The 27,961-nt window shown below is 45.4% G+C and overlaps 1 protein-coding gene across 13 annotated transcripts in view; it reads right to left on the bottom strand.

Annotated features, from left to right (window-relative positions):
* Window positions 1-27,961, bottom strand: part of CBFB (core-binding factor subunit beta) — a 650,211-nt gene that overhangs the window by 345,004 nt on the left and 277,246 nt on the right. For 7 of the 13 annotated variants that reach the window (XR_004539111.1, XM_033940717.1, XM_033940718.1 and 4 more), the window contains exon 5: window positions 4,976-5,049. The exons of the other annotated variants lie outside the window; for them this stretch is intronic. Coding sequence is in view for 6 of the 7 variants with exons in the window: in XM_033940717.1 (XP_033796608.1) it covers window positions 4,976-5,049 (74 nt within the window). In the remaining variant the exon portion in view is untranslated. The remainder of the gene's footprint in view (window positions 1-4,975; window positions 5,050-27,961) is intronic. 13 annotated transcript variants of the gene reach the window in all.

Here is a 27,961-nt window from a genome sequence, read left to right as displayed (position 1 = left end):
GAAACAGAGTTCGAACAACCGCACTCTGGGCTACCTCCAGTGCACTCAGTACTGATGCAGGTATACCCAGAAGCACCAAAATGCAGTAGTCTAAGTATAACACCACACTTTGCAAGAAACCCTAAACATAGAGGCAGACAAATATGGGTGCAAACCATTCAACAGACATATTTTTTTTTAATATCTTTTTTACCACTGCCATATAATGAGAACATGATGAGAGACTACATCTGGGGGATGAATTCGTGAAATTGACTTACAATATAATCACAAATTTCAAAAACTACTCACTTCTAATTCTTTTGTAGTCATCTTTGAATAACTTCAATATAAATGCATTTTAATTGTGATTCATATGTTGCTTTTTATTACTTTTAAAAGAATTAAAAGATGAAAATTCGGTGTTTTCACATTTTAAAATGCAAAATCTGACTACCCAGGACACAAAAGCAGTTTTATGGAAATAACAAAAGATTCCCTATTTTTATCTATGTAAACTGCCTCAAAGCCTGATTAGGCGGTATAAAATTTTTTAAAATAAACTTGAAACTTGATTAGGTAGGAAGGAAGACTGGATCGGCTGGTGACCTGCCTACCGGGAGCCAAGGTAGAAGATATAGTGAAGCCACATCGACAGGATCATCGACAGTGTGGAAGAAGAAGATACGGCAGTGGTGATCCATGTGTGGACAAACAACGTGAGCAAAAGGAACTACAACAGAGAAGTACTGAAGGACCAGTTCCTGATGCTAGGAAGGAAGCTGAAGACCAGAACTGAGCTAAATGGACAAGTTAAAAAGTGATAAATCGCCAGGACCCATCCCAGAGTACTAAAAGAACTCAAAAATGAAATTGCTGACCTGCTGTTAGTGATCTGTAACCTGACACTAAAATCGTCTGTAGTACCTGAAGATTGGAGGGTGGCCAATGTTACGCCAATTTTTTAAAAGGGCTCCAGGGGAGATCCGAGAAATTACAGATGGGTAAGCCTCACTTCGGTGCCAGGCAAAATGGTAGAAACGATTATAAAAAATGAAATTGTGGAACATATAGACAAGCATTGGTTCAGCCGAGGGAGATTTTGCCTCACAAATTTGCTTGTCTTCTTTGAACGTGTGAATAAACATGTGGATAAAGGTAAACCGGTTGATATAGTATATCTAGATTTTCAGAAAGCTTTTGATAAAAGTTCCTCACAAAAGGCTCCTGAGAAAATTAAAATGTCATGGGAAAGGTGGCGAAGTTCAGTTGTGGATTAGGAATTGGTTATAGGATAGGGTTAAATGGTTATTTTTCTCAATGGACGAGAGTAAACAGTGGAGTGCCGCAGGGGTCTGTACTGGGACCAGTGCTATTTAACTTATTTATAAATGATCTAGAAATTGGAATGACGAGTGAGGTGATTAAATTTGCGTTTTTCAAAGTTGTTAAAACGCATGCGGATTATGAAATATTGCAGGCGGACCTTAGGAAATTGGAAGACTGGGTGTCCAAATGGCAGACGAAATTTAATGTGGACAAATGCAAAGTGATGCACATTGGGAATAGAGAGCTGCACGGGAACGGGGATGATGGGAATCCCGCGGGTTCCCCCTTTGGGTCACGGGGATCCCGTGGGGATGCCCCCTAGCGTCGCGGGGATCCCGTGGGGACGCCCCCTAGGGTCGCGGGGTTGGATCGCAGTGCACTCGAGCCGTGAGGGTAGTCTCCTTCTCCTTACCTGCCCTGTCGCAGCACACAGCCGAACAGAAATCTTCCCGATGTCAGCGCTGACGTCGGAGGGAGGGCTTAAGCAAAGCCCTCCCTTCCTCCGACGTCAGCGCTGACATCAGGAAGACTTCTGGTCGGCTGTGTGCGGCAGAGCAGGTAGGGAGAAGGCAATGGCGTACGAAAGAGGGGGGAGGGGGCGGTCCGCCCCGGAGAATGTGCACAGCCGGTCAGGTCCCCCGATTGACCGACAACAGGCCCGGCCGACAAATCTCCCTGCCCTGTAGCCGCGAATCTAAATTACCTCTTACAGCAGCTTCACTACTCCAGCTGCTGTAAGAAGGTAATTTAGATTCGTGGCTACAGGACAGGGAGATTTGTCCGACCGGGCCTGTTCTGTTGTCGGTCGGGTGCAAAAGCGCCACAAAGGTGGAGGCAGGGAGGGAGGAAAGGTGGAGTGGAGAAGAAAAGACGCTTAAGGGGGGGAGAAGGCCGCTGAAAGCACTGGGGAAGACAAAGGGGTGGAAAGAACGCTGAAAGGACATAGTGTAAACGGGAGATGGGGGGGAAGGACCCTGAAAGCACTGGGGAAGACAAAGGGGTGGAGAATGCCACTGAAAGGACATGGGGAAAACAGGGGTGGAGAAGGCCCGCTGAAAGGACATGGGGAAGACAGAGGGGGGGGAGAAGGACGCTGAAAGGACATGGGGAAGACAGAGGGGGGAGAAGGACGCTGAAAGGACATGGGGAAGGCAGAGGGGGGAGAAGGATGCTGCCTGACAGGACATGGGGAAGATGGTGGGGGAGGACACTGAAAGGAAATGGGGAACTGGGAATGGGAAGAAGACGCTGGCAGGGAAGAAGACAGAGGTGCCAGACTATGGGAGGAGCGGAGGGAAAAAGATGGGTGCCAGACCAATTTGGGAGGGGGGAGAAAGGGAGAGGCACAGTAACAGAGCAAATGGAAGACACAGAGAGAAGAGAGGCAGTGGATGGAAGGAATTGAATGAGAACATGAAGAAAGCAGAAACCAGGCAATAAAGGTAGGAAAAAAATTATTATTTTTTTTTTTTGCTTAAGGATAAAGTAGTATATTAGTTGTGTTGATAAAAATTTATAAATATTAGAGGCTCTGGTAGAAACCCGTTTACAAAGTATGTATTCTTCCCAATTAATATTTCCAAATTAATAAAGTCTTTTTGCTTATTTTTAAATGGGTTTCTACCAGAGCCTTTAATTCAGTAGCATAATTAAATGAAATAACTATTTCTGTAGTTTATAGGGACGGGCGGGGACGTAGGGGATTCCTCGCGGGGACGGGTGGGGACGGAGGGATTCCTTGCGGGGACGGGTGGGAGTCCCTCACGGGGACGGGTGGGGACGGGTAGGACTTTGGCGGGGACGGGTGGTATTTCTGTCCCCGCACAACTCTCTAATTGGGAAGAATAACCTGAATCACAGTTACCGGATGCTAGGGTCCACCTTGGGCATTAGCTCCCATGAAAAGGGTCTGGGTGTCATCATAGACAATATGATGAAATCTTCCACCCAATGTGCGGTGGCGGCAGCCAAAAAAGCAAATAGGAATTATTAAAAAAGGGATGGTTGACAAGACTAAGAACGATGTAATGCCCCTGTACCACTCCATGGTGCAACCTCATCTGGAGTACTGTGTTCAATTATGGTCTCCATCCTTATCTCAAGAAAGATATAGTGGCACTAGAAAAGGTTCAAAGAAGAGCAACCAAGATAATAAAGGGGATAGAACTCCTCTCCTATGAGGAAAGTCTAAAATGGTTAGGGCTCTTCAGCTTGGAAAGAGATGGCTGAGGGGAGATATAACTGAAGACTAAAAAATCCTGAGTGGAGTAGAACGGGTACAAGTGGATCAATTTTTTACTCTGTTAATAATTACAAAGACTATGAGACACTCGAAGTTACAGGGAAATACTTTTAAAACCAATTGGAGAAAAAAAAAATTTTCACTCAGAGAAGCTCTGGAAGCGTTGCCAGAGGATGTGGTCAGAGCGGATAGCATTGCTGGTTTTAAGAAAGGTTTGGACAAGTTCCTGGAGGAAAAGTCCATAGTCTGTTATTGAGAAAGGCATGGGGAAAGCCACTGCTTGCCCTGGATCGGTAGCAAGGAATATTGCTACACCTTGTGTTTTGAACTAATGATCTGGATTGGCCACCGTGAGAATGGGCTACTGGGCTTGATAGACCATTGGTCTTACCCAGTAAGGCTATTCTTATGTTATATGTTATACTTATTGTCCAAGAATAAAAATTGTGTTACATAGCGTTATTTACCTTTACAACAGAGAGAGTGGCAAATCTCACGTTAACAGGTTATTAGAAGGAACAGATTCCACAGCTTGGTCCTAAACTACCATCTTATTACTCAGGATCACAAATTGAGACAGTTCAAAAAAAAATATAAAAGATTCATTTTTATATTTAGTCATACATTCACATAGAAATTTTAGTACGAAAAAAGTCACTAGATCTCATTAGTAAGAATTCCTTGCAACCCTTCTGTATAGCAGTTTGCAATCTTAGTCTTCCAGAGTAAATGTGGTTCAAAGAGAGCAAGAAGGGAACCACTCATCTGAGTTTGCAGACTGGTTGATTGGTGTCCTACTCTGAGAACACCAAAGCCCTGATGTAACCATACCCAGTGAGCTGAGCCCTGCACGCTTGTCAATGGATATCGTGCTCTCAGTCAACAAACTCCTGTTTCAATGCAGGATTCTCCAGAGGCTCTTTTACTACAGGAGATATTGAAATGTTACTATCAACACGAGAAGAGGAACTTGTCAAAATCTCTTCTACATCATGCTGGTCTGACCCAGCAGATGTTACGTGCACAACATATGACTATTTTTTTACTGAATCAAAGGAGGAATACTTTCTTCTTTACCTGAAACAGGGGGGGTGCAGGCTTCCTCAGTCTTTCTAAGTTATTTTTTCTTTTGTTCTTAAGCATTGTAACTATATGGTAAGGAGAGCAATGTGCTCACATCTGACTCCAGGACACCTTCTTAACTCCCCCATTGGTGTGCATACCTTGACTGGGAAAACAATGGAAGATTAGATTTATATCTTTGATACGGTAATCTTCTTTCTGTTATTCCCTGGAGGATTCCATACGCTAGGTGTTCAATTCCAACCCGCAGTCTGGGTATTGCAGGAATTCACATCTTTTCAGAACACATAGTGCACACCCTGTAGTGGTAAAATCAGTTCAGTCCCAAAGCCAAGTACATACCTGTAAATCCAGGACAAAGGGGGTACACAGAGGAGAATCCCCATCAACACAAGTAACTCACAAACTGGTATGCTCTGCAAAATATAAACGGCAACATTGAGGAACAATGCAGTACTAACTTGCTGTATACAACGAGCACCCCCAAGAAAGGCCTTCAATAATGTGTATACTCACAGGATCAGGCAACTGACTGGATAATCTTCAATCCTTCAATGAGAGTAACTGAGGTAGAAAGGAACAGGTGACCCCAAACAACTGAGTGAATACAGAGAGGGCAGGTAACATGGAATCCTCCAGGAACTAACAGAAAGCACAGTTACTTACCGCAATGGGTGTTATCCAGGGGCAGCATGCAGATATTCTCACCTGTGGGCAACATTATCCATGGAGCACCGGTATGGACAGTATTAAAAGTGTATTGCCACTAAGTTATTAGAAACTTAGCGACTGCCCACACTGCGCATGCACGAGTGCCTTCCCGCCCAATGTAGGCTCACGGATCCTCAGTTCTGTAAGCAAGCTAAGAAGCCAACCAGGGGAGGAGGGTGGGTTCTGAGAATATCTGCCTGCTGTCCCTGGATAATACCAGTTATTGTAATTAGCTGTGCTTTATTCCAGAACAAGCAGGCAGCATATTCTCACATGTGGGACTCCCTAGCTTATTACAATGGGATAGAGGGAGTGTTGGCCATTAAGAGAATACATTTTGTAATACTGCTTGGCCGAAGTGGCCATCCCATCTGGAATAAGATTCCAGACAGTAGTGAGATGTGAATGTGTGAACTGAGGACCAAGTAGCAGCTATACAGATCTCATCAATGGAAATGGAACATAAAAGCAACTGAAGCTGCCATAGCTCAGACCCCCGAATTGGAGCCCAGCCTGAGCATAGCAGAAGGCAATACAGGTCACCAACCATGTGGAAAAAGTTCTCTTGGTTACAGGCTGGCTCAACCTATTAAGATCAAAGGAGATGAACAGTTGAGGAGATGTTTTATGTGGCTTAATCCACTGTAAGTAATAAGCCAAAGCTCATTTGCAGTATAAAGTATGAAGAACTGTTTCTCTAGGGTGAGCATGAGGTTTGGGAATAGAGAGCTGCACGGGAATGGGGACGACGGGAATCCCGCGAGACCCGCGGGCATCCCGCGGGTTCCCCCTTCAGGTCACGGAGATCCCGTGGGGACGCCCCCTAGGGTCGCGGGGATCCCGTGGGGACGTCTCCGAGGGTCGTGGGGTTCCTGCAGGGCTGGATGTACTCAGTCGCGCGGCTCTTCTTCTCCCTACCTGCTCTGCTTGCAGTACAGAGCCGAACGGAAGTCTTCCCGACGTCAGCGCTGACATTGGAGGGGAGGGAGGGCTTAAACAGCAGCTGTAAGAAGGTAGTTTAGATTCGCGGCTACAGGGCAGGGAGGTTTGTCGGACCGGGGCTGTTGTCGGTCGGTCGGTCGGGGAAGCGCCACAAAAGTAAGGGGACCTGGCCGGCTGTGCTGCACCCGGGGCGGGAGAGAAGGAGGGGGGAGAAGGACGCTGAAAGCACTGGGGAAGACAAAGGGGTGGAGAAGGACGCTGAAAGGCCAAGGGGAAGACGGGGTGGGGGGGAGGACACTGAAAGCACTTGTGGAAGACAGAGGGGGGAGAAGGAAGCTGACAGGACATGGGGAAGAAAGGACGCTGAAAGCACATAGGGAAGACAAAGGGGTGGAGAAGGACGCTGAAAGGACATGGGGAAGACGGGGTGGGGGGTGGAGAAGGACGCTGAAAGGCCATGGGGAAGACAGAGGGAGAAGGACGCTGAAAGGACATGGGGAAGACAGAGGGGGAGAAGGACGCTGACAGGACATGGGGAAGATGGGGGGGAGAAGGACGCTGAAAGGAAATGGGGAAGAGAGAGTGGGGAGAAGACGCTGGCATGGAAGAACACAGAGATGCCAGACTATGGGGGGAGCGGAGGGAAGAAGATGGGTGGCAGAACAATTTGGAAGGGGGGAGAAAGGGAGAGGCACAGTAACAGAGCAAATGGAAGACGCAGAAGGAAGAGAGACAGTGGATGGAAGGAATTGAATGAGAACATGAGGAAAGCAAAAACCAGGCAACAAAGGTAGGAAAAGAATTCTACTTCTTTTTTTTTTTTTTTTGCTTCAGGATAAAGTAGTATTTTAGTTGTGTTGATAAAAATTTATAAACATTAGAGGTTCTGGTAGAAACCCGTTTACAAAGTATGTATTCTTCCCAATTAATATTTCCAAATTAATAAAGTCTTTTTGCTTATTTGTATATGGGTTTCTACCAGAGCCTTTAATTCAGTAGCATAATTAAATGAAATAACTATTTCTGAAGTTTATAGGGGCGGGCGGGGATTCCTCACGGAGACGGGTGGGGATGGAGGGATTCCTCACGGGGACGGGTGGGACTTTGGCGGGGACGGGTGGGATTTCTGTCCTCGCGCAACTCTCTATTTGGGAAAGAACACTGGAAGCACAATTGATTGATTCAAATGAAATTCCTTGACTATTTTTGGTAGGAATTTAGGATGGGTGCGGAGAACTACTTTATCTTGATAGAAAACTTTAAAAGGGTGGGTTCACCAGCAATGCTTCAAGCTCGCTCATTCGACAAGCAGAAGTGATGGATATTAGAAATACCACTTTCCACGTAAGATATTTAAGATGAGCCAATGGTATCAAACTCAAACCCTTTGCAGGGCCACATTTTGGATTTGTAGGTACTTGGGAGGGCCTCAGAAAAAATAGTTAATGTTTTATTAAAGAAATGACAATTTTGAATGAGTTAAAAACTCTTTATATTTATAAATCTTTCCTTTTGGCTAAGTCTTAATAATATTATAATTTACTAGTCTTATAGCCCGTTACATTAACGGGTGCTAGAATATATGTGTGTGTGTCTGTCTTTATTTCTTTCTCTCTCTCTCCTTAGCCACTTTCTTTCTTTAAGTCTTTCTTTTTCCTTGGCTGTCCATCACCACCCTTTGCCTGCTCCCCCTGTCCATTGTCCCTTCCTTTTATTTCCCCTGTGTCTACCACCACCCCTTCACTGCTCTCCTTATGCAGCAGCAGCCCTTCTTCCTTTGTTTTACCTCCCTCCTGTCCAGCAGCACCTCTTTCCTTCCCTCCCTGTCCAGCAGTATGCATCCCTTCCTTTTTATCCCCCCCTCCTCCTTCTTATCCCTATGATACACTTACCTTGCTCTGCCCCTGATCAGAGGTTTCCAACAGCCGCCCAGTTGCACCCATTGGAAAAGTTCCCTCTGTCGCATCCCACACCCCTCCTGACGCGACTCCCGCTGTCTTTCTTTCTGTCTGTCTCTGTCCCTGGCCCCCTTTGTCTGTCTGTCTTTCTGTGTATCTCCCTGCCCCTGTGTCTTTCTTCTTTTCTTTCTGTCTCCCTTCCTCCCTCTGTCTGTCTGCCCGAAGCAGCATTCCCTCCCCCACACCAGTTTCCTGTGCACCTGCCCCTGTGTCTTTCTTCTTTTCTTTCTGTCTCCCTTCCTCCCTCTGTCTGTCTGACCAAAGCAGCATTCCCTTCCCCTCCATTTCCCTCCCCCCACACCAGTTCCCTATGCAGCAGCATTAGCGCTTCCTCTACCCCCCTTTCCCTTCCCGTGGTCCCGAGTCCTTTGCCGCCGCCCCCCCCCCCTTCCCTTCCCGTGGGCCCGACTACACATGGCGATTCAAGCAGTGTGTGCAGCAGTCTTCACACGCTGCTTCGGGTCCTTCTACTGCCCTGATTTACTCTGGCACGTCCCTGATTCTGTGTGAGAAGAGATGGAAAAATCTGTAGAGGAAATCGATCTTTGACACTGAGCTGAAGTAGAAGAGAAAACCAGGGTTGTCTGGGCCATTGAGGAGTTATGAGGATCATGATGGCTGACTGCTGCTTGAGCTTGACTAATGTCTTGAAAATAAGAGGAAGCGGTGGAAACGCATACAGGAACATATGCATCCAGGAGAAAGGCATCTGTTTCTAGGCCAGGGGTATCAAAGTGCCTCCTTGAGGGTCGCAATCCAGTTGGGTTTTCAGGATTTCCCCAATTAATATGCATGAGATCTATTTGCATGCACTGCTTTCATTGTATGCTAATAGATCTCATGCATAGTCATTGGGGAAATCCTGAAAACCCGACTGGATTACAGCCCTCAAGGAGGGACTTTGACACCCCTGTTCTAGGCGATTTGGGGAGTATTATCTGAACAGAATTGAGGCAGCTTGTGATTGAAAGGGGACACAAACAGGTCTATCTGAGGAGTTCCCCAAAGAGAGAATATTTGATGCAGTATTGAGGAGTGAAGTGACCACTTGTATGGGTGAAGAAACCTGCTGAGTTTGCCAGCAAGAGTATTCTTCTCTCTCTGGACATAGACCGCTTTGAGGAATATGTTGTGAGCAATAGCCCAGTTCCAAATCTTCTTGGTATCTTGACAAAGAATGAGAGAACCTGTTCCTCCTGGTTTGTTGATGTAATATATTGCGACTTGATTATCTGTGCGTATTAGTAGGACTTGATTGGATATAATGTGTTGAAAAGTCTTGAGAGCATTGTGAATGGCCCTGAGTTCCAAGAGATTGATGTGGTATTGTTGCTCTTGGGTGTATCAATGACCCTGTGTGTGAAGACCGTCCAGATGAGCTCTCCAAGCATATTTGGACAAGTCTGTGGTCAGAACCTTTTGATGTGGAGGGATTTAAAACAAGAGACCTTTGGCAAGATTGGAGAATTCATCCATCACTGCAGAGATCGAAGTGATGATGTGACTGTAATCTCTTGTAAGAGTGGGTTGAGAGCTTGAGACCATTAAGATGCCAGGGACCACTGAGGTGTCCTGAGATGGAGCCTCGTAAAGGTGGTAACATGTACTGTGAACGCTATGTGACCTAATAGTTTCAAGTTTATTAGGTATCTTGATGAATCGCTTAATCAAACTTCAAAGCGATGTACACATTAAAATTTACATTTGTTAGGTAACAGTACAATACATACGAATATTTAAAAAAAAAGTAAATAAATAAATAAATAAATTGCACTGTTTAACATACTCTTGACATTAGGTAAGGAGGGGTGAAATACAATTCATTAAAGTAAAGAAGAGACATTCAGGGAAAAAACACAAGGGTAATAGTTAAAAAAATATATAATAAAGTACAATGGAGTAGTAACATAAAAAAATCAGTTTGCAAAGGCATCTTTAAAAAGAAAAGTTTTTAAGTTACTTTTAAATTTTCCGAATTCCTTCTCCTCCCTTAAAAAAATAGGGAGGGCATTCCAAGTCTGAGGTGCAGTACATGAAAAAATAAATTGCCTTCTCGTATTTATACTTTTTAATGAAGGAATAGACAATAAGTTTTGTTCGTTGGATCTTAAAATTCTCTTTGCAGAATATGGAATTAATAATTTAAATAAAAAAGCGGGAGTCATATTATATACAGTTTTGAAGATGATTATACAAAGTTTAAAAGTTATTCTGTGAATAACTGGAAGCCAGTGAGCATTTTTAAGAAGCGGTGTTACATGGTCGAATTTTCTGGATTTGGTTATTAATTTAATTGATGCATTTTGTATGATTTGGAGACGTTTTATTTCATGTAAAGCAATTCCTTTAAATAGAGAATTGCAATACTCTATTTTAGACATCACCAAAGAGTGAATCAGAATGTTGAGTGATTTGGGACATAGAAATTTTGAAATAGAGCGAATTTTACGTAATCTGTAAAAGGTAGTTTTCATGATGTTACTAATATGGTCATGAAAAGTAAGTTTATTATCGAAAATTACCCCTAAAATTTTAATATTTTGGACTAATTGTAGGGGAATGTTTTGAATAGCGACAGGAGTAACAAGAGGGAAACTATCCTTCCATGGAAAAAGCATGATATTAGTTTTTTTGATATTAAGTGCCAATCTGTTTTCATCCAGCCAATGATAAATTTGGTCAAGTTTCCTATTAATATCCGAAATTTCAAGTACATCATTATTATTTAGAGGATGCAGTAGCTGAATGTCATCAGCATAGGCAAAAACATGAAAGCCTACAGATTGGCATAATGTCAACAGTGGTGCAAGAAAAATATTGAAAAGTAAAGGAGAAAGAATAGATCCTTGGGGAACCCCATGTGCAATGTGTGATGGTTTAGAGGAAGATTCATTGAAAAAAACTGTGGATGTGCGATTACTGAAATAGGATGTAAACCACGCAAGAACTTCATCTGTAACCCCAATAGATTGGAGTCTATTGAGAAGAAGTTGATGATCAATCGTGTCAAATGCTGCTGAAAGATCAATAGAGATTAACAGCACTGATTGATGATGATCTAAGAAATATTGAATGGAAGTTGTCATGCCAATCAGGGAGTGTTCTGTGCTATGGTGCTGTCTAAAACCAGTTTGATTCGGATGTAACACGTTAGTTTTTTCTACAAACTCTGAAATTTGGTTGAAAACAATTTTCTCTGTTAATTTTGCTAAAAAGGGGATGTTAGATATAGGTCTATAATTGGATATGTCATCATGACCGATATTTTTATCTTTAATAATGGGACGGATGTATGACTTTTTCCAATCCAGAGGTACAATGTGTTGGTTTAAACATTCGGTAACTAATGTATGAATCAAAGGTCCAAAGATGTCAAAATATTGTTTAAGAATAAGTGGTGGTATCTGATCAGCTTTAGAACCTTTGATATTCAGAGTTTTAAGAATAGCTTCAATCTCATTTAGACTAGGTATTTTAAATTTGGAACATTTGGAAGATAGTGAATCTGGATTAACCTGTTCAAGATCTTTTAAAAGTACGATCATCATTTGTCTGGCAGTGATGGAGATAAAAACTTGATTGCAAAGTTGAATCAAAATGTCTTGTTTTTGCTGAGGTAGAAACGCCCCGAGTTGAATCGTGTAGCAGGATGAATTGGTATGTGGGTGTAAGCTTCTTTTAGATCCAAAGAGCATAACCAATTGTTTTGATCTAAGAGGGGATATAGAGTTACTAAAGACAACATTAAACTTTTCTTTTACCAAGAATTTGTTCAAGTCTCTGAGGTCTAGAACTGGATGGAGACCTCCTGTCTTCTTTGGGATGAGAAAATACCAGGAGTAGAAGCCCTGATTCTTTTGAGCAAGCGGTTCTCTATGGCATTCAGATGGAGTAGAGATTCTATTTCCCAAAGTAGAAGGGACATCTGCTGAGGGTTGAAAGGGGATGATTTGGAGGTGTAGTGAGGAAATGAAGAGAGTAACCCCTCTTGAATGACTTTGAGAACCCACAAATCGGCTGTTATCAGCATCCAATGTTGATGGTATAATTAGAGCTGACCTCCAATTGGCTGAGAGAGAGGGACAGAAACTATGCTCTCCATGAGCACGTCAAAAAGACTAAGCAAGTTTTTGAGGAGCTGTTGGCTGAGATTTTTGAAGTCGCTTTTGCTTTTGCTTCTGCTGAGGTAGACAAGGGGCAGAAGGTTTAGCAGAATATCACTTCTGATATCAGAAGGCAGATTTACATGTGAAGCCGAGAGAAGCTTAGTGTTCATTCTGACCAAAGAATTCCAGTTCGTTACATGTTGAGTCAACTTTTGCATTGCTACCTCAATAGAATCACCAAAAGGTTCTTCTCCCAAACATGGAATGCTTGCCAATCTGTCTTTGAGGTTGATGTCCATATCGGAAGACTCTCAACCACCGACATAGCAGATGCCCTAGATGCTAACTCGAAGGCATCATAAGCTTTGACTTTGCTAAGTACTTTCTAGTTTGGGAAAGAGTGTGAAAGATGTTGTGCAATAATATATTTGTCAAAGGTGGGCAATTTTCATATCAGATGCTTAAGATATGTAGAAATTGTAATGTTAGCCAACATAGAATTTTGGTAAAGGCGACATCCAAATTTGTCCATAGTCCGGCCTTCTCACCCTGGTGGCACTAAGGCATAAACCCTCGAAGTAAAAGACTTCTTCAAGGTTGATTTCACAAGTAATGACTGATGCTGAAGCTGTGATTTATCAAATCCCAGAGAAGAAATTATTCTGTAAATGGAATCAAGTTTTCTTGGAGCTACTGCAACAGTCAAAGGTGTTTCCCAATTCTTGAGGAGAGTTTCTTTGAGAATGCCATACAGCAGTAATTTGAGGAGCTCTTTGGGGGGCTCATCATAGTCCAAAGCTTTTCTGTGGAGACAGTTCCGATGGGGTGTCATAAGTCTCAGTTGCAGAACCAGTGAGGTCACCATCTAATTCAGAATATAAATCAGAATCATATACAAGCTTTGGAGAAGCTGTGCATCGAGGAGATCGATGCTTATGATGTCTTCGGTACCGATCCGAGGAAGATGATGAGGATCAGTGAACAGCTCTTTTGAGCTTTGAAGTATGCGATGAAGATCGATGCTTCCTTGACCTCGAGCGTTGCGTAGAACAACTCCAATGTCTCGAAGCAGTAGATTGATGCACCAATGGAGAGCTGGACCTTTGATGCGATGATCAATGTTGGGGAATAGAATGTTGAGCCGAAGATCGATGATGTCTTGGTGAAGATCCATGTCGACGTTCTGAAGGAGAGCTGACTGTGGTACTATGGGGCCTCGTGGCACTATGCTCAGATTGGGCCGGTACCGAGGGAGTTGATGTAAGCACTGGCACTCCATGCAGTTTGATAAGATCACCAAGCTCCCTCTGGAAGAACTCATCAAGCTTCTCCCTAAATCAGGGGGTGTCAAACTCAATCACTTAAGGGGCAGAAATCTAAAACACAGGCTATGTCGAGGGCAAAATTTTCTATTAAGATACTTAGTCTTAGTAGAAGTATAGATCCTTCCTCGCCCTGAGACACCTGTGTTGCAGTCAGGCACTTCTATACAGTGCCCTGCTCCAACCTAGCTTTTACACTGAGACTGGGTCTTCTGCCTACAAATGGGTACTGAGGCAGCATGGGGAGGAGCTTGGAGCACCACTGGGACCAGGGCTGCACAATCAGGCGGGCCAGATTTGGCCCCCGGGCCTTGTGTTTGACATGTATGCCCTAAATGAAAGCGCCAGTACTGTTGGCTTATCTGCCGGTACCATCGGTGCTGCAGCTTGCCTCGGAGAGGGTGACCTCGATGAGGATGCACACCTCTAAGTAGAGACAAGCCGCAATAGTGGTGAAGGTTGGCATCACTGTTTGGTCTACATCAAGGGACTTGATGCTGTTGTGACCTGCGACACTGGTTGGGAAGCGGATGGCTTCTTAGCTGGCTTCCCCGATGGTGCAAGATCTCCCAATACAGGAGTCTTTGATATTCATAGCCGCACCAAACAACTTCTTCTGCTGAAGACGACAGGCTTTGATAGAGCACTTCTGTAAGGTGGAACACCAGGTGCAAGTCTCTATCCGGTGCTCAAGGCCTAAACACTGCAAACACCAACTATGAGGGTCGATGACAGAAATAGGCTGCTGACAACTACATAACTTTTTAAAGCTCTTTAATGGTTTCAAGTCAATTTTGGCACGAGGGAAAACCCCCATGCTGAAGCCGAAGAGAAAAGAAAAAAAAATTAGTTTTCATTTCTACAAATTTTTATTTTTTTAAGTAAAAAAAATAAGACAAAGAAAAAAGATACACTAGAAAAACTAGTCAGAAAAAAACGCAAAGAAGGAAGGCAACACAGACTGATGGAGGAATCGTGAGCCTACATCAGGCGGGAAGACATTCTCACATATGCAGTGTGGGCAGTTGCGAAGATTCTAAAAACTTAAAGTGGTGATTCACTTTTAATACTATCCGTATCGGGGCTCCATGGATGACATCACCCACATGTGAGAATATGCTGCCTGCTTCTTCTGGGATAAAGAAGATTATCAAAGGTATAAACGTAATCTTCCATTCTGTTATGTCCATTCTGGATTCCATATGCTAGGTGACATAACCAAAGCCACGGAAGCTAGGGAGGGACAGAAGAGCCTGCCCACAAAACAAAGGTCCTGAACAACAGCAGCAGAACACACCATCACATCCATTCGGTAAAACCAGGTAAAACTATGAAGAGAAGACCAAGAGCCGCCCTGCAAATTTCAGAAGGATGAATGACACAAGTACTGGAAGAGAAATTAGCAGCTGCACGCCATGGGCGATATAAGTCGCAGAAATGGCCATTTGAATCCATCTTGGACGTCAGCCCACCACAGTGAGGCATAGCAAAAAGAACAAAAATGTGATCAGACAGCCAAGAACTCGGTTATCCTTTACAAATAAAGGAGCAAGATGTCCCAGACATCTACCGTGTTTCCCCCATTATAGGACCTCCTCCTTTAGTAAGACACCCCCTTTTTTTACCCACCTGGGAAATATAAGGCCCCCCCGCCCGAAAATAAGGCACTATTTGGCAAGCACCCCCACAGCCTCCCGACCACTCCCATCATGTAGAAGCTCCTACCGGTGTCCTGCTGCTTCCTCTTGGCGGTCCCGACATGATCGGGGCAAAAGCGAGCTCAAGCTCCCTTGCCCCAGCCAACCGCGGCACCCCCGACACGATCAGGGCAAGAGGGAGCCCAAGCCCTCTCGCCCCCCCCACTCCCCGACACTATCGGGGCAAAAGGGAGCCCAAGCCCTCTTGCCCCGCCGACCCCCCAACTCCCCGACAATATCGGGCCAGGAGGGAGCCCAAGTCCTCCTGGCCCTGGCGACCCCTCCCCCCCCCCGCTAGTTGTTCGGGCCAGGAGGGAGCCCAAACCCTCCTGGCCACGGCGACCCCCTACCCCCATCCCGCACTACATTACGGGCAGGAGGGATCCCAGGCCCTCCTGCCCTCAACGCAAACCCCCCTCCCTCCAACAACCACCCCCCCCCCCCAAGAACCTCCGACCGCCCCCCAGCCGACCCGCGACCCCCCTGGCCGACCCCCACCCCCCTTCCCCGTACCTTTCTGTAGTTGGCCGGACAGACGGGAACCAAACCCGCCTGTCCGGCAGGCAGCCAACGACGGAATGAGGCCGGATTGGCCCATCCGTCCCAAAGCTCCGCCTACTGGTGGGGCCTAAGGCGCCTGGGCCAATCAGAATAGGTCCGGGAGCCTTAGGTCCCACCTGGGGGCGGGGCCTGAGGCACATGGGCCCAACCCAACCATGTGCCCAAGGCCCCGCCCCCAGGAGGGACCTAAGGCTCCCGAGCCTATTCTGATTGGCCCAGGCGCCTTAGGCCCCACCAGTAGGCGAGCTTTGGGACGGATGGGCCAATCCGGCCTCATTCCATCGTTGGCTGCCTGCCGGACAGGCGGGTTTGGCTCCCGTCTGTCCGGCCAACTACAGAAATGTACGGGGAAGGGGGGTGGGGGTATCGTGGGGGTCGGCCAGGGGGGTCGCGGGTCGGCTGGGGGGGCGGTCGGAGGTTCTTGGGGGGGGCGGTCGTTGGGGGGAGGGGGGTTTGCGTCGAGGGCAGGAGGGCCTGGGATCCATCCTGCCCGTAATGTAGTGCGGGGTGGGGGTAGGGGGTCGCCGTGGCCAGGAGGGTTTGGGCTCCCTCCTGGCACGAACAACTAGCGGGGGGGGGGCGCCAGGGCCAGGAGGAATTGGGCTCCCTCCTGGCCCGAACAACTAGCGGGGTGGGGGGGGTCGCCAGGGCCAGGAGGACTTGGGCTCCCTCCTGGCCCGATATTGTCGGGGAGTTGGGGAGTCGGCGGGGCAAGAGGGCTTGGGCTCCCTTTTGCCCCGATCGTGTCGGGGGTGCCGCGGTTGGCTGAGGCAAGAGGGCTTGAGCTCCTCTTGCCCCGATTGTGTCGGGGCGTCGGGGGGGCAAGTGGGCTTGAGCTCCCTCTTGCCCCGATCGTGTCGGGGAGTCGGGACCGCCAAGAGGTAGCAGCAGGACACCGGTATAAGCTTGTACATGATGGGGGGGTGTCGGGAAGCTGTGGGGGTGCGAGCGGTCCTTCAGGGTGGGGGTGCGGGTGGGAGTGCGTGCGAGCGGTCCTGCGGGGGGGGGGGTGAATCGGACGTCGGGGGGGCATCAGGCTTTCAGGGTGGGGACATGACTTCAAGGGGGGAGAGAAGAGTCGGGGCGGGCGAAAGGAGAGTCGGACGGCGACGGGAGAGTCTGGCAGCATGCGCGGTATACGGGTGTGCGCGGTATATAAAAATTTCTGTACATAAATTTGTGTTTTTCCGACAGGCTCATACTCCCGTGTGCAAGTTTTACACGGGTGCGCGTTATCTACGTGAAAATACCGGTACTTAGTAGTGTTACCGTACACAGTGTATGCTGCCATCTAGTGTTTTTAAAAGCAAACTGCAAATCTGTATCTGATCTGTACGGTATGTTGAAGGATGCTGTTTTCTAACAGATTTGAAAGCTGATTTCAAGTTCAAACTTTACAAGTGTAACATTTACGTGTTACAGACACATTTCCAAAAACGTTAGCTATGCCATGTAAAAAGGTAAATAAAAATTGCATGCAAATCCTTTTAAACCAGATTGTTAACTGTAAAATCAAAAATCTGGTTTAAAGGATTTGCATGCCAATTTTTATTTACCTTTTACATGGCTAAGCTAACGTTTTTTCTCTCCATACTGTTAAGATGGTAACCGCCCATCCCCCTGATTCTCTTGTGCCATTTTGATTCCCCCCTCTGATGCCCTCTGTATCATTTTAAAAGATCACCCCCCCCCCCCAGGATACCCTAGTGCCATTTTTTATTCTTTTACCCTTAGGCAATGGCCACAAAAAGAAAAAGCTACTCTGTGGAGTACAAGAGGAGAATCGTGGAAGATTCTTGGGGCCAAAATCTTGCTGCTTTCTGCAAAGAAAAAATGTTGAATATACGATTGCTCCGCAAGTGGCGAGCAGAGTATGGTAAACTAGTTGAACCAAGTGGAAAAGGGAAATTCTAACAAACGCAAGTGTGGATCAGGTCGGAAACCAATATTTTCTGAGCTGGAAGATCTGATCTGTGAATGGGTTGTTGACAGGAGAACAAAGGCTTTGGTTGTGAATAGGGCTCATATTCAAGAATTCGCCCTTGCAATGGCGCCACAGTTTAACATAGCCTCTGAAAATTTCAAAGCATCACAATACTGGCTGGATAATTTCCTTCAGAGAAGTGAATTGTCTTTAAGAAGATTCCACCGACATTGTTTAGGCTGGAAGATGCTCAAGTGATTAAGCGAGCACTTGCATTCAAGTCCTTTATTGATGAGATTGACTTCTCTAAATACAAGCTTTCCAACATGATTGCTATGGATGAAACTGCAGTGTTTATGGGCCAATCATCTCAAACAACAATTGAACAGCGGGGTGCCTCCTCAGTGTACATTCCCTTCACTGCTTATGAAGTGCACGTGTGACCTGTATTTTGGCAATTCGTCTGGATGGCACTAAAGTCCTACCTCTAATAATTTCTAGGGCAAGAAGGAAAAGATTGAACGTGTTTCAGGAATTTTTGTCCTTGAAACTGAAAAAAGCCTGGGCCACACAAGCTGTTATAAGAAATGTGGGTAGATTTAATGCTGCCACTTGTTATGCGAGGAGGTCAAAGAGGTCTGCTAGTCTGGGATGCAGCTAGCACTCACCGTGCTAAAGATATGAAGTCATTTCTTCATGAAAGAAAAATAGATCAATATAATGATTCCTGCGGGGAATGACGGGCCTATCTCCAGACCCTTGATATTGCAATCAACAAGCCATTCAAGGACAATCTGCGCATGGAAGAATTAATGACTACATTGAAAATAGAATGGAGAGATAATCAGCGTGGAAACTTTGTGAACCTAAACTGCAAGAGGTTGTGACTTGGGTGAAGAATTCATGGGATAAATCACTGACAGTTGCATTGAACATGCATTACGAGCAGGCTACCTTGATAAGAAGTACTCATTTGAGGACACTGCTATTGCTAAACATGAGAGAATTTGGTCCACTGATTGTGAAAGAAATGGAGTTCCAAGTAATTGACCTGGAACCTCAGGGTGTGAGTTATTATGATGATGTTCCAGAAGATGATGACTTGATTGTCATTGATTAATGTGTAAATGTATCATACTGTAAACTGTTATACAGTAAATGTTTTTCTGGTTTGTGATACAGTTTTTTCTGGTTTGTGATACAGCTTTTCTGGTTTGTGATGACCTGTACCTTATACAGGTAATAAATGTCTTTTTTCAGCAGTACATGTGGTACTGTTATTCCTTCTTCAATGGAAAAATAAGACATCCCCCTGAAAATAAAGACTTTGTGTCAATAATTTTGGAGTTTTTTAAAAATATAGAAGACAGTGTCAATATATTTCGGGGAAACATGGGTAAATTTGTCGGAAGATCAATCTTCGCACTCCAAACCTGTCGTATGAAATGCATGCAATCTATACCTCCTGATGAACTCAGAAAGCCAAGACCACCGTCAACAAGATAGGAATGTACAGTACACAGGAAAAACCCCCACATCTTATCACACAGAAAAAGGTTATTCTGCATGAAAGAGCAGAACTCCAAAATATACCATGCCTGACCAGTAAAAAACCATAGTGAAAGTCAGGTCCAGAAGAATTATATCCTATAGTGGATCAGAGGAAACCTCATCAAGGCCCTTGTAAAACTATGTTAAGAGTCCTATAAAGGGAAAAGGAGACGCAAGGGAGGATGCGGACAAAGCATCCCCCTCATATACCTGGTCAGATCTGAAAGACTAGTAAGTAAACTAGCTCCTCTACGTGCCCAAAAACACGCAAAGCCTGCAATCTGAACTTTCCGGGAGGCCACTGTCAGACTTCTGGCTAAACCCTCCTTAAGGAAATTCAGGACTGCCTAACTGGGAGCCCTGCTCAGGTTCCACCTAACCCCTAGCACCCCCCTGTGAGAAAAGCCTACCAGGCTTTAACAGAAGCCAAAGTAGAGAGAACTTCAAGAGCAAGAGAGTCGAGATAACTATCTCCAAATAACCGCTCACCATCAACGCTGAGCGCTCGAGAGCCATGCCAAAAGGTCAAAACGTTGTGGGTTCTCCAAGGACAACGGTCCCTGACTGAGAAGAAATGAATAAAAAGGGAAAAGGAGCCTCTAGTCCCACTAAAGATATACAGAGAACCCCATACCGTGGGCAGTGAGGCCAAACCAGAGCAACTAAAGACATCCAGGCCGGAATGTGTCACTTGTCCAGCAGATGACCTGATCTATCAAAGGCCACGGGGGGGATCATACAGGAAATCGTGAGTCAGCCAAGCCCAAACTAATACATCTGACCCTAGTTTCCATGCTGTTCATCAACCGAAAAGGCACCCGGCCTTTAAGATCTCTGCCAAAGCCAGCAAACCCTGGCTCTTGTAAGAACAGACAAAACAGTTTCTCTGAGAGGAACCTGGCTCCCCAAACAAGGAAATGTCAGCCGAAGAAGACTGCTAGAACAGTGGCAACTCTGGTCCTATGGACCACCGAGAAAGGCCAAAGTGGTGCTTTCTTACACTAGAATGCCACCGATCTATCTTGCCCAAGAGACAGGGCACTAGAGCTCCCTCATAATGTACATATGCCACCGCTGCAGCATTGAAGAAAACTTGCACCGCCAGTCCTTTCTGAAGGGGCTGGAGAGCAAGTATTGCCAGCCGAATTTTTTGAAGCTCTAGACGAAAAATCCACTAACGTTCTGGACCAGGAGTCCACTACCCATTGAATGGGCCCACAATGAGCCAACAGGCTGGCATTTCGTACTAAGAGTTAACCACTCGGAAATTCGAAAGATGCCAGCCCTAGCCGAGAGCCACCCTGAAGCCACCAGCCTCAAACTGCTGCTATCTGGCTCCACCCAGGAGAGTGACCATGAAAGGCAGAAAAACTCAGCAGAGAACATCAAGAGAAGAAGGACTTCTGTCAAGGGTGCATGGGCACTGTGGCCAGGGGATTGCCTGCAGTTTCCAGGACTCGGGCAGCCTTGCTCAAGCCCCGGAAATTGCAGATAAACCCTGGCCAAGCGAGCTGTACAATCCAAGAGAATTCTAATCTGTTGACCAAGTTTTCTGTCCAATCGCCCTAATCATGGCTGCACTGCATGTGATACACCTGTGTGTGATTTGAGCCACTTTAAGTGGGAGGATATGTGGGGATATCCTAATTTATTCCATTTTTGTGGATATCTTTTGTTTCATGGAGTAAATCAAGGAAATTTTTGTTGTTTACCTACAATTACATCACTTTCTTTTCCAGAGATAATATAAATAAAAAAAACATACTCACTGTGACTGCAGTGCCATTGCTTGTCAGCACTTTTCAACAGCTGATGGAAAAGAAAAGGATTTTTCTGCCTCAAAATATCTCCAAATGCCTCCAGAATGAAGATATTCAGACTGACAGCTGACCAAGGACCAATCCCAACCTCCACCCCCACCAATCCTCTGCCATGCGGTCAGGGGCAGAAAAGGCAGCATGCATCCTTGAAAACCAGTGGGTTTCTGTCCAGATGCATACAGCCTGTGCTAGAATAATGTTATGGAGTCACCGGCCAGCAGACTTCCATGGGAAAGGTCCTGGCACTTAAAGAGGGTGGCACAAAGCAGCCTAGCTTCAGAGATCCACCTGAGTTTCTCTGTGAAGCTGCAGTCCAGCTTCGCAGGACTGCGTCCTTTTCTCCAACAGCGAACCACTGGGGAGGAGTCTCAAAGTACTGAAGCCACCGAGAAATGAAGTTTAAGCAAAATAAGAAACAGAAGCAGAGCAACAGCAAAAGACTTCTGCCCAGACTGCTTGCAGAAATTGAACTGATTTTATCACTAGGTGGTGTGCACCATGTGTTCTGAAAAGATGTGAATTCCTGCAATATCCAGATTGTGGGTTGTTATTGAACACCTGGGCTGTTCTGCGATGATGAGTTTGAACACCTAATTATATGGAATCTGGAAGGGACATAAATATATTTATCTGAATTTTTGATGAATATGAACATAAGAATAGGCCTACTGAATCAGAGCAATGGTTCATCTAGCCCAGTAGCCCATCTTCACGGAAACCAATCCAAGTCACAAGTACCTGGAAAACCCCCAAATAGTAGCAGCACTCCATACCAGCAATCCAGGGCAAGCAGTGGCTTACCCCATGTCTATCTCAAAACAGTTTATGGACTTTTCCTCCAAGAACCTTGTTTCAAACCTTTTTTTAAAACAAGCCACCATTAACGATTCTTACCACATCCTTTGGCATGCATTCCAGAGCTTAACTATTCTCTGAGCGAAAAAAATACTTCCTCCTATTGGTTTTTAAATAGTATTACTCTATGACTATCATTGAGTATCCCCTAGTCTTTGTAAATCCGAGGAAGAAACCATCTTGCGAGACCTGCCCCAGAGGAGGGCTTCACAAGGGTCTCAGACTGCTGCTCAGGCTGGTATTCTACCGGAAGCAAAGTCGAGGACGGGACCAATTGAGCCACGATAGAGGAAATTTGAGTTGTTACATGGATTTCAACATATCCTCAAACATGGGCACCGAGACAAAATAATCTGGTCTTGTAGATGCTGCAGTGCACTCCAAGGAGGGCGACCTCGAATGTGAGTATTCCCGAGACTTGGAGGCACACTTAGCTGAAGGCCTCAGATGACGGAACCAAACCCGGGGTCACGGTTTGCAGAGACAGAGACTTTGGAGGGCTTCTTGGGTATGGTAAATTGAAAAAGAAGCAGGAGACTTACCCCCAGTCGCAGGCTTTGAGGACGAGGTCGATGAGGCCCTTCAAGGCCGAGCAAGCTGAGAGTCTTCGAGGCCGGAGGCCGGGTACTGGCAATCGAGGGCAAGGTTCTTGACGCCCGAGGACACCCCCGATGTTGAGGTTTTTGACGCCGAAGGCGTCGATACGGTCGAGGCCGAGGCTTTATCTGTGTCCATGACGGCGAAGAGTTGAAGAAAGCGGTCACAGCGGCGGCGAAAAGCTCGAGGCTGAAGGATCAGACAGCGCACACAATCCTCGGGTCGATGACTGTCACCCAAACAAATCATACATCGACTATGAGGATCGGTGATAGAAATCATCCTGCCGCACTGATAGCAACGCTTGAACTCGGTCAAAGGCCGGGACATAGAAAACACAAAGTCCGTACCGGAGAGAAAGGAGGGTGGGCCTAGGCCCCAAGCCCCCGCACTCAGCGGCAAACGCGGAGAAAACCAAAACAAAACTAACTACTTTTTTTTTGTATAACAGAAAAGAAAAACACAGCGACCAAAACAATAATCCAGCCGTGGTGAAGAGAAGGTACAACACTGCAGAGCTAGAGGAACAAGTCTCTTCTCGGCTCGCGGGAAAACGTTTAAACTGAGGATCCTCACAGGAGATGTTACCCCCTAGTTCGGGCGGGAAGGCACGCGCACATGCGCGGTTGCAGCACTCGAAAGTTCGAGATCTTCCAAGCAAGTTTGCTTTCGAGGCTGTCTGCTGCGGGGCTCTGTCGGTGACGTCACTCATGTGTGAGAATATGCTGCCTGCTTGTCCCTGTGATAAAAGATCATATCCCGGTATGTTTGCATCCTCATCCATCAGGATTCACAGAAACATGTCTCTGTGATAGTGACAATATCTAGATCTGCCTCTAACATCAGGGCCTTGCAGATCATGAACTTAGTTGCTTAGACTGCGAGCATTTGTGGTCATTCGCTTTCCAGCTATTTTTCAGCGGTAATCTCCTTTTTCGTATGGATTTTTGTGTCTTTCACTTTCCGTTGCAATACTAAGAAATGAGTTTCTGATATTGTTTATGTTGCAATCTTTACTACTATCACATTTTTTCTTTTGCCGGGGGTGGTCTCTATAATTGTCCTTCGTACATACACCGCCCCCACCTTCTAGTTTAAATGCCTAGGAAAATATTGTCTAAATTTCTCTGCAAGGTTTTTCCTGCTGGTATGTAATATGTAGCCCATTAGTGCAATATAGCTTCTTGTCCTTCCATGTATTTCTCCATCCTCCTATGTACATGAAGCCTTCTTGATGACACCAGGCTTTGAGCCATCTATTAAAGTCCTCTGTGTTTTTCACTCTTTCCTCTCCCTTTCCATATGCAGGCCGTATTTTAGAAAAAGCTAAAGTCTTTACAAAAGGTTTCAAACCCTCACTCAAGCTCCCGAAGAGATTTCTGTGCTGCAAATGTGGAGTTGTTGGCCAGGTCATTTGTTCCCAGTTGGATAACAACATCTCAGTGTTAAATATCCTTAGTTTCTTCCATTAATTATAGTCAGTATTTGCCTGGAACTCCTGGTAACTGAGGATCCTGATAGAATTTCACTAGTTTGGTCTCCTCGCCCTGTGTTCCAAGGTTAATGCCTCCGATGATGGAATCCCCCAACAATAATAGTTTTCTGTTTTTGGCTTTTTTATTTGTGCTTAGGGTGTGCTTGTTCTCTTGAGTTACCTTCAATGGTTCCAGTCCTACCTCCCTTCTGTTTTCTTGAGTATCGCAGTGCACTAGAGGAGCGAAGGAATTCTGTAGAGGTAATATTAGATGAAGGTGGATGTTTCTGTGTTACATGTCTCAGTCTTCCTGAGCCTACTGTGACCCATTTATTCCTGGGCTGTTTTTATTCTTTGAGATAGAGGTGGTAAGTTGGTATGATTTTGTGGAGTGATGGAAGCTGCTTTAATTGTATTCAATTCCTGTTTAAGTTTGCAAAGCTCCTCCTTAATACTAGCAAGTTGAAGACAGATGGGGCAAGCCTTAAGCCTCCAAAGTGTGACTTAGAATTAAGCACCACAGTGATTGCATAGAATTAAAGGTCATCTTGATTGGTTGGGAAGTGACTTGATTTGAGTAGTCCTGATTATTTGGGTCTCTATATATGAACAGTGGTCCCTGGGGTGGGTGAGACTATAAGTCTTACCCTTAGTCCTATGAAGAGGAAATAAGATTTAACAAAGGAAAGAGAAGGGTTTATTTTTTTGTGCTTTTTTTAAAGTAAGAAACAGGGAGGAGAAGAGAAATTAAGCAGATATAATGCTGAAAAACAGTGAAAAGAGCAGAATATGAAAATGCTGAGTAACTTAGCTTTTAGAAGTTCACAGGGCAGATTTGTTCACAGCACTGTCCCAAAGATAATGCAGTTATAACCTTAGTAGTAAATCAGAGCTCCACCCTTCTCCTCCTAATCAGCAGACACAGTGGTTGAAAACTAATAAGTCAGAAATACAGGCTCTATACCACCCTAAAACAAAGGATTTTAAACAAAATGCAGGCTCTATACTAGACCTGTGGCTACCCCAAAACACTAGGATTTTTAAACAGAAATGCAGGCTCTATACCACCTTAAAACTAAGGATTTTAAACAAAAATGCAGGCTCTATACTAGAACTGTGGCTACCCCAAAACACAGGATTTTAAACAAAATGCAAGCTCTATACCACCCTAAAACAAAGGATTTTAAATAAAAATGCAGGCTCTATACCAAATCAATGGCTACCCTAAACACAGGATTTATAACAGAATTTTCCCTACTTTTGTCACCCTGTGCCACAGGCACCAGGATTTAATTAGAGTTAATAAAGTCTTACCCTTATTCCTATGAAAAGGAAGAAGAAATAATATTTAACAGAGGAAAGAGAAGGGTTTTTTTACTTTTGTGCTTTTTTGGTTTTTTTTTTTTAAGTAGGAAACAGGGAGGAGAAGAGAAATTTAAGCAGATATAATGCTGAAAAACAGTGAAAAGAGCAGAATATGAAATGCTGAGTAACTTAGCTTTTAGAAGTTCACAGGGCAGCCTTGTTCACAGCACTGTCCTGTGAGACTCACAGGATCTATAGTATGCCTGGCACTCCTCTCGATCCTTTTTTAAATATCGGCATGACGTTCACTATCTTCCAGTCATCCGGTATCTGTCCTGTTTTGATTGACAGGTTGGCATAGTTTTTGCAATAGTTCTCCGATTTCCTACTTTTAGCTCTTTCAAGACTCTCGGAATGAATTCCGTCTGGTCCAGGACATTTTGTCACTTTTGAGTTTGTCGATCTGGCGGTAATCTGCGTCCAAGTCCACTTCTACTGTGGTGAGGCTGTCCTCTATTACTCCTTTGAACACTTTCACTGCTTCTGAAATTGTTGCAGTGTCCTCCTTCGTAAAGACAAACGCAAAGAAGGAATTTAGTCTGTCCTGCAATTTGTTTTGTCCTTCCTTGATGTACCCTTTTCTCCCCTGGTCATCCAGCAAGTCCCACCCGCCTTTTTTGCGGGTTTTCTCCATTTACGTACCTAAAGAAGGGCTTGAAGTTTTTAGCCTCATGCGCTATTTTCTCCTCATAGTCCTTTTTTGGCATCCCTCACCACCTGTGACATTTCTTCTAATCATCTTTGTGTTTGTTCTAAGCTTCAGTTGTTTTTGTACATTTCCATGTTTTAAAGGAGTCCTTCTTTTCTTTTTATGGCTTCCTTAGAAACATAGAAAGATGACGCAGAAAGGGCCACAGCCCATCAAGTCTGCCACTCTACTGACCCACCCCATTAAGTCTGAGTACTATATGACCTAGTCCCTTAACTCGACCCTCGTAAGGATCCTACCAGGGCCTCCCATTTATTCTTAAAGTCAATAACGCTGGTGGCCTTGATCACCTGCTCTGGAAGCTTGTTCCAGTGATCTACAACCCTTTCTGTGAAGAAATAGCAATGTTACTTACCGTAACAGTTGTTATCCAGGGACAGCAGGCAGCTATTCTCACTAGTGGGTGATGTCATCCGACAGAGCCCCGATACGGACATCTTGCAAGCATGTCTTGCTTGAAGAAACTCAGAAGTTTCGAGATGCCCGCACCGCGCATGCGCCCATTGCCTTCCCGCCCGAATGTACCGGGCATGTCTCCTCAGTTCAGGTAGCTAGCCTGAGAAGCCAACCCAGGGGAGGTGGGTGGGACGTGAGAATAGCTGCCTGCTGTCCCTGGATAACAACTGTTACGGTAAGTAACATTGCTTTATCCCAGGACAAGCAGGCAGGTATTCTCACTAGTGGGTGACCTCCAAGCTAACCCCAATGGGATGGTGGGAGAGTTGGCAACTTAAGAGAACAAATTTTGTAACCACTGTTTGGCCAAACTGTCCATCCCGTCTGGAGAAAGTATCCAGACAATAATGAGAGGTGAATGTGTGAACCGAGGACCAAGTGGCAGCTTTACATATCTCCTCAATCGGTGTCGATCTGAGGAAGGCTACAGAGGCTGCCATTGCTCTGACCTTATGGGCTGTGACCTTACAGGGAAGGGATAATCCAGCCTGGGCATAGCAGGAAGAGATACAAGCCGCCATCCAGTTAGAGATGGTGCGCTTCGATACAGGTCGTCCCAACTTGTTTGGATCAAAGGAGACGAAAAGTTTAGGAGCAGTTCTGTGAGGCTTTGTGCGATCCAAGTAGAAAGCTAAAGCACGTTTACAGTCCAGAGTGTGCAAAGCAGCTTCCCCAGGATGAGAATGAGGCTTTGGAAAGAACACTGGAAGCACGATGGATTGGTTGATGTGAAATTCAGAGACCACTTTAGGCAGGAATTTCGGATGAGTACGAAGAACCACCTTGTCATGATGGAATACAGTGAACGGTGGATCCGCCACTAGGGCCTGAAGCTCACTGGCCGGCGAGCAGACGTGAGGGCCACCAGAAAAACCACCTTCCAGGTGAGATACTTAAGTGGAGCCTTGTTGAGAGGTTCAAACGGAGGCTTCATGAGATGGGACAGGACAACATTGAGATCCCAAACCACAGGAGGAGGTTTGATAGGAGGGTTGACATGAAAAAGACCCTTCATAAATCTGGAAACCACAGGATGAGCAGACAAAGGTTTCCCTTGTAGAGGCTGATGGAAAGCCGCAATAGCACTCAGGTGGACTCGTATGGAGGTAGATTTGAGACCAGACTGAGATAGGTGTAGAAGATAGTCCAATACAGAAGAAAGGGAAGCTCGCTGAGGTTCCGTGGCATTGGAAATACACCAGGACGAGAATCTAGTCCATTTTTGGGAATAGCATTGTCGAGTAGCAGGCTTCCTGGAAGCCTCCAAGATCTCCCTCACT

Source organism: Geotrypetes seraphini, chromosome 4 (genome assembly GCF_902459505.1).
Source record: "Geotrypetes seraphini chromosome 4, aGeoSer1.1, whole genome shotgun sequence".
Classification (NCBI taxonomy): Eukaryota; Metazoa; Chordata; class Amphibia; order Gymnophiona; family Dermophiidae; genus Geotrypetes; species Geotrypetes seraphini.
The sequence above is the reverse complement of the archived record's forward strand: the minus strand, read 5'-3'. Positions and strand labels throughout refer to the sequence as shown.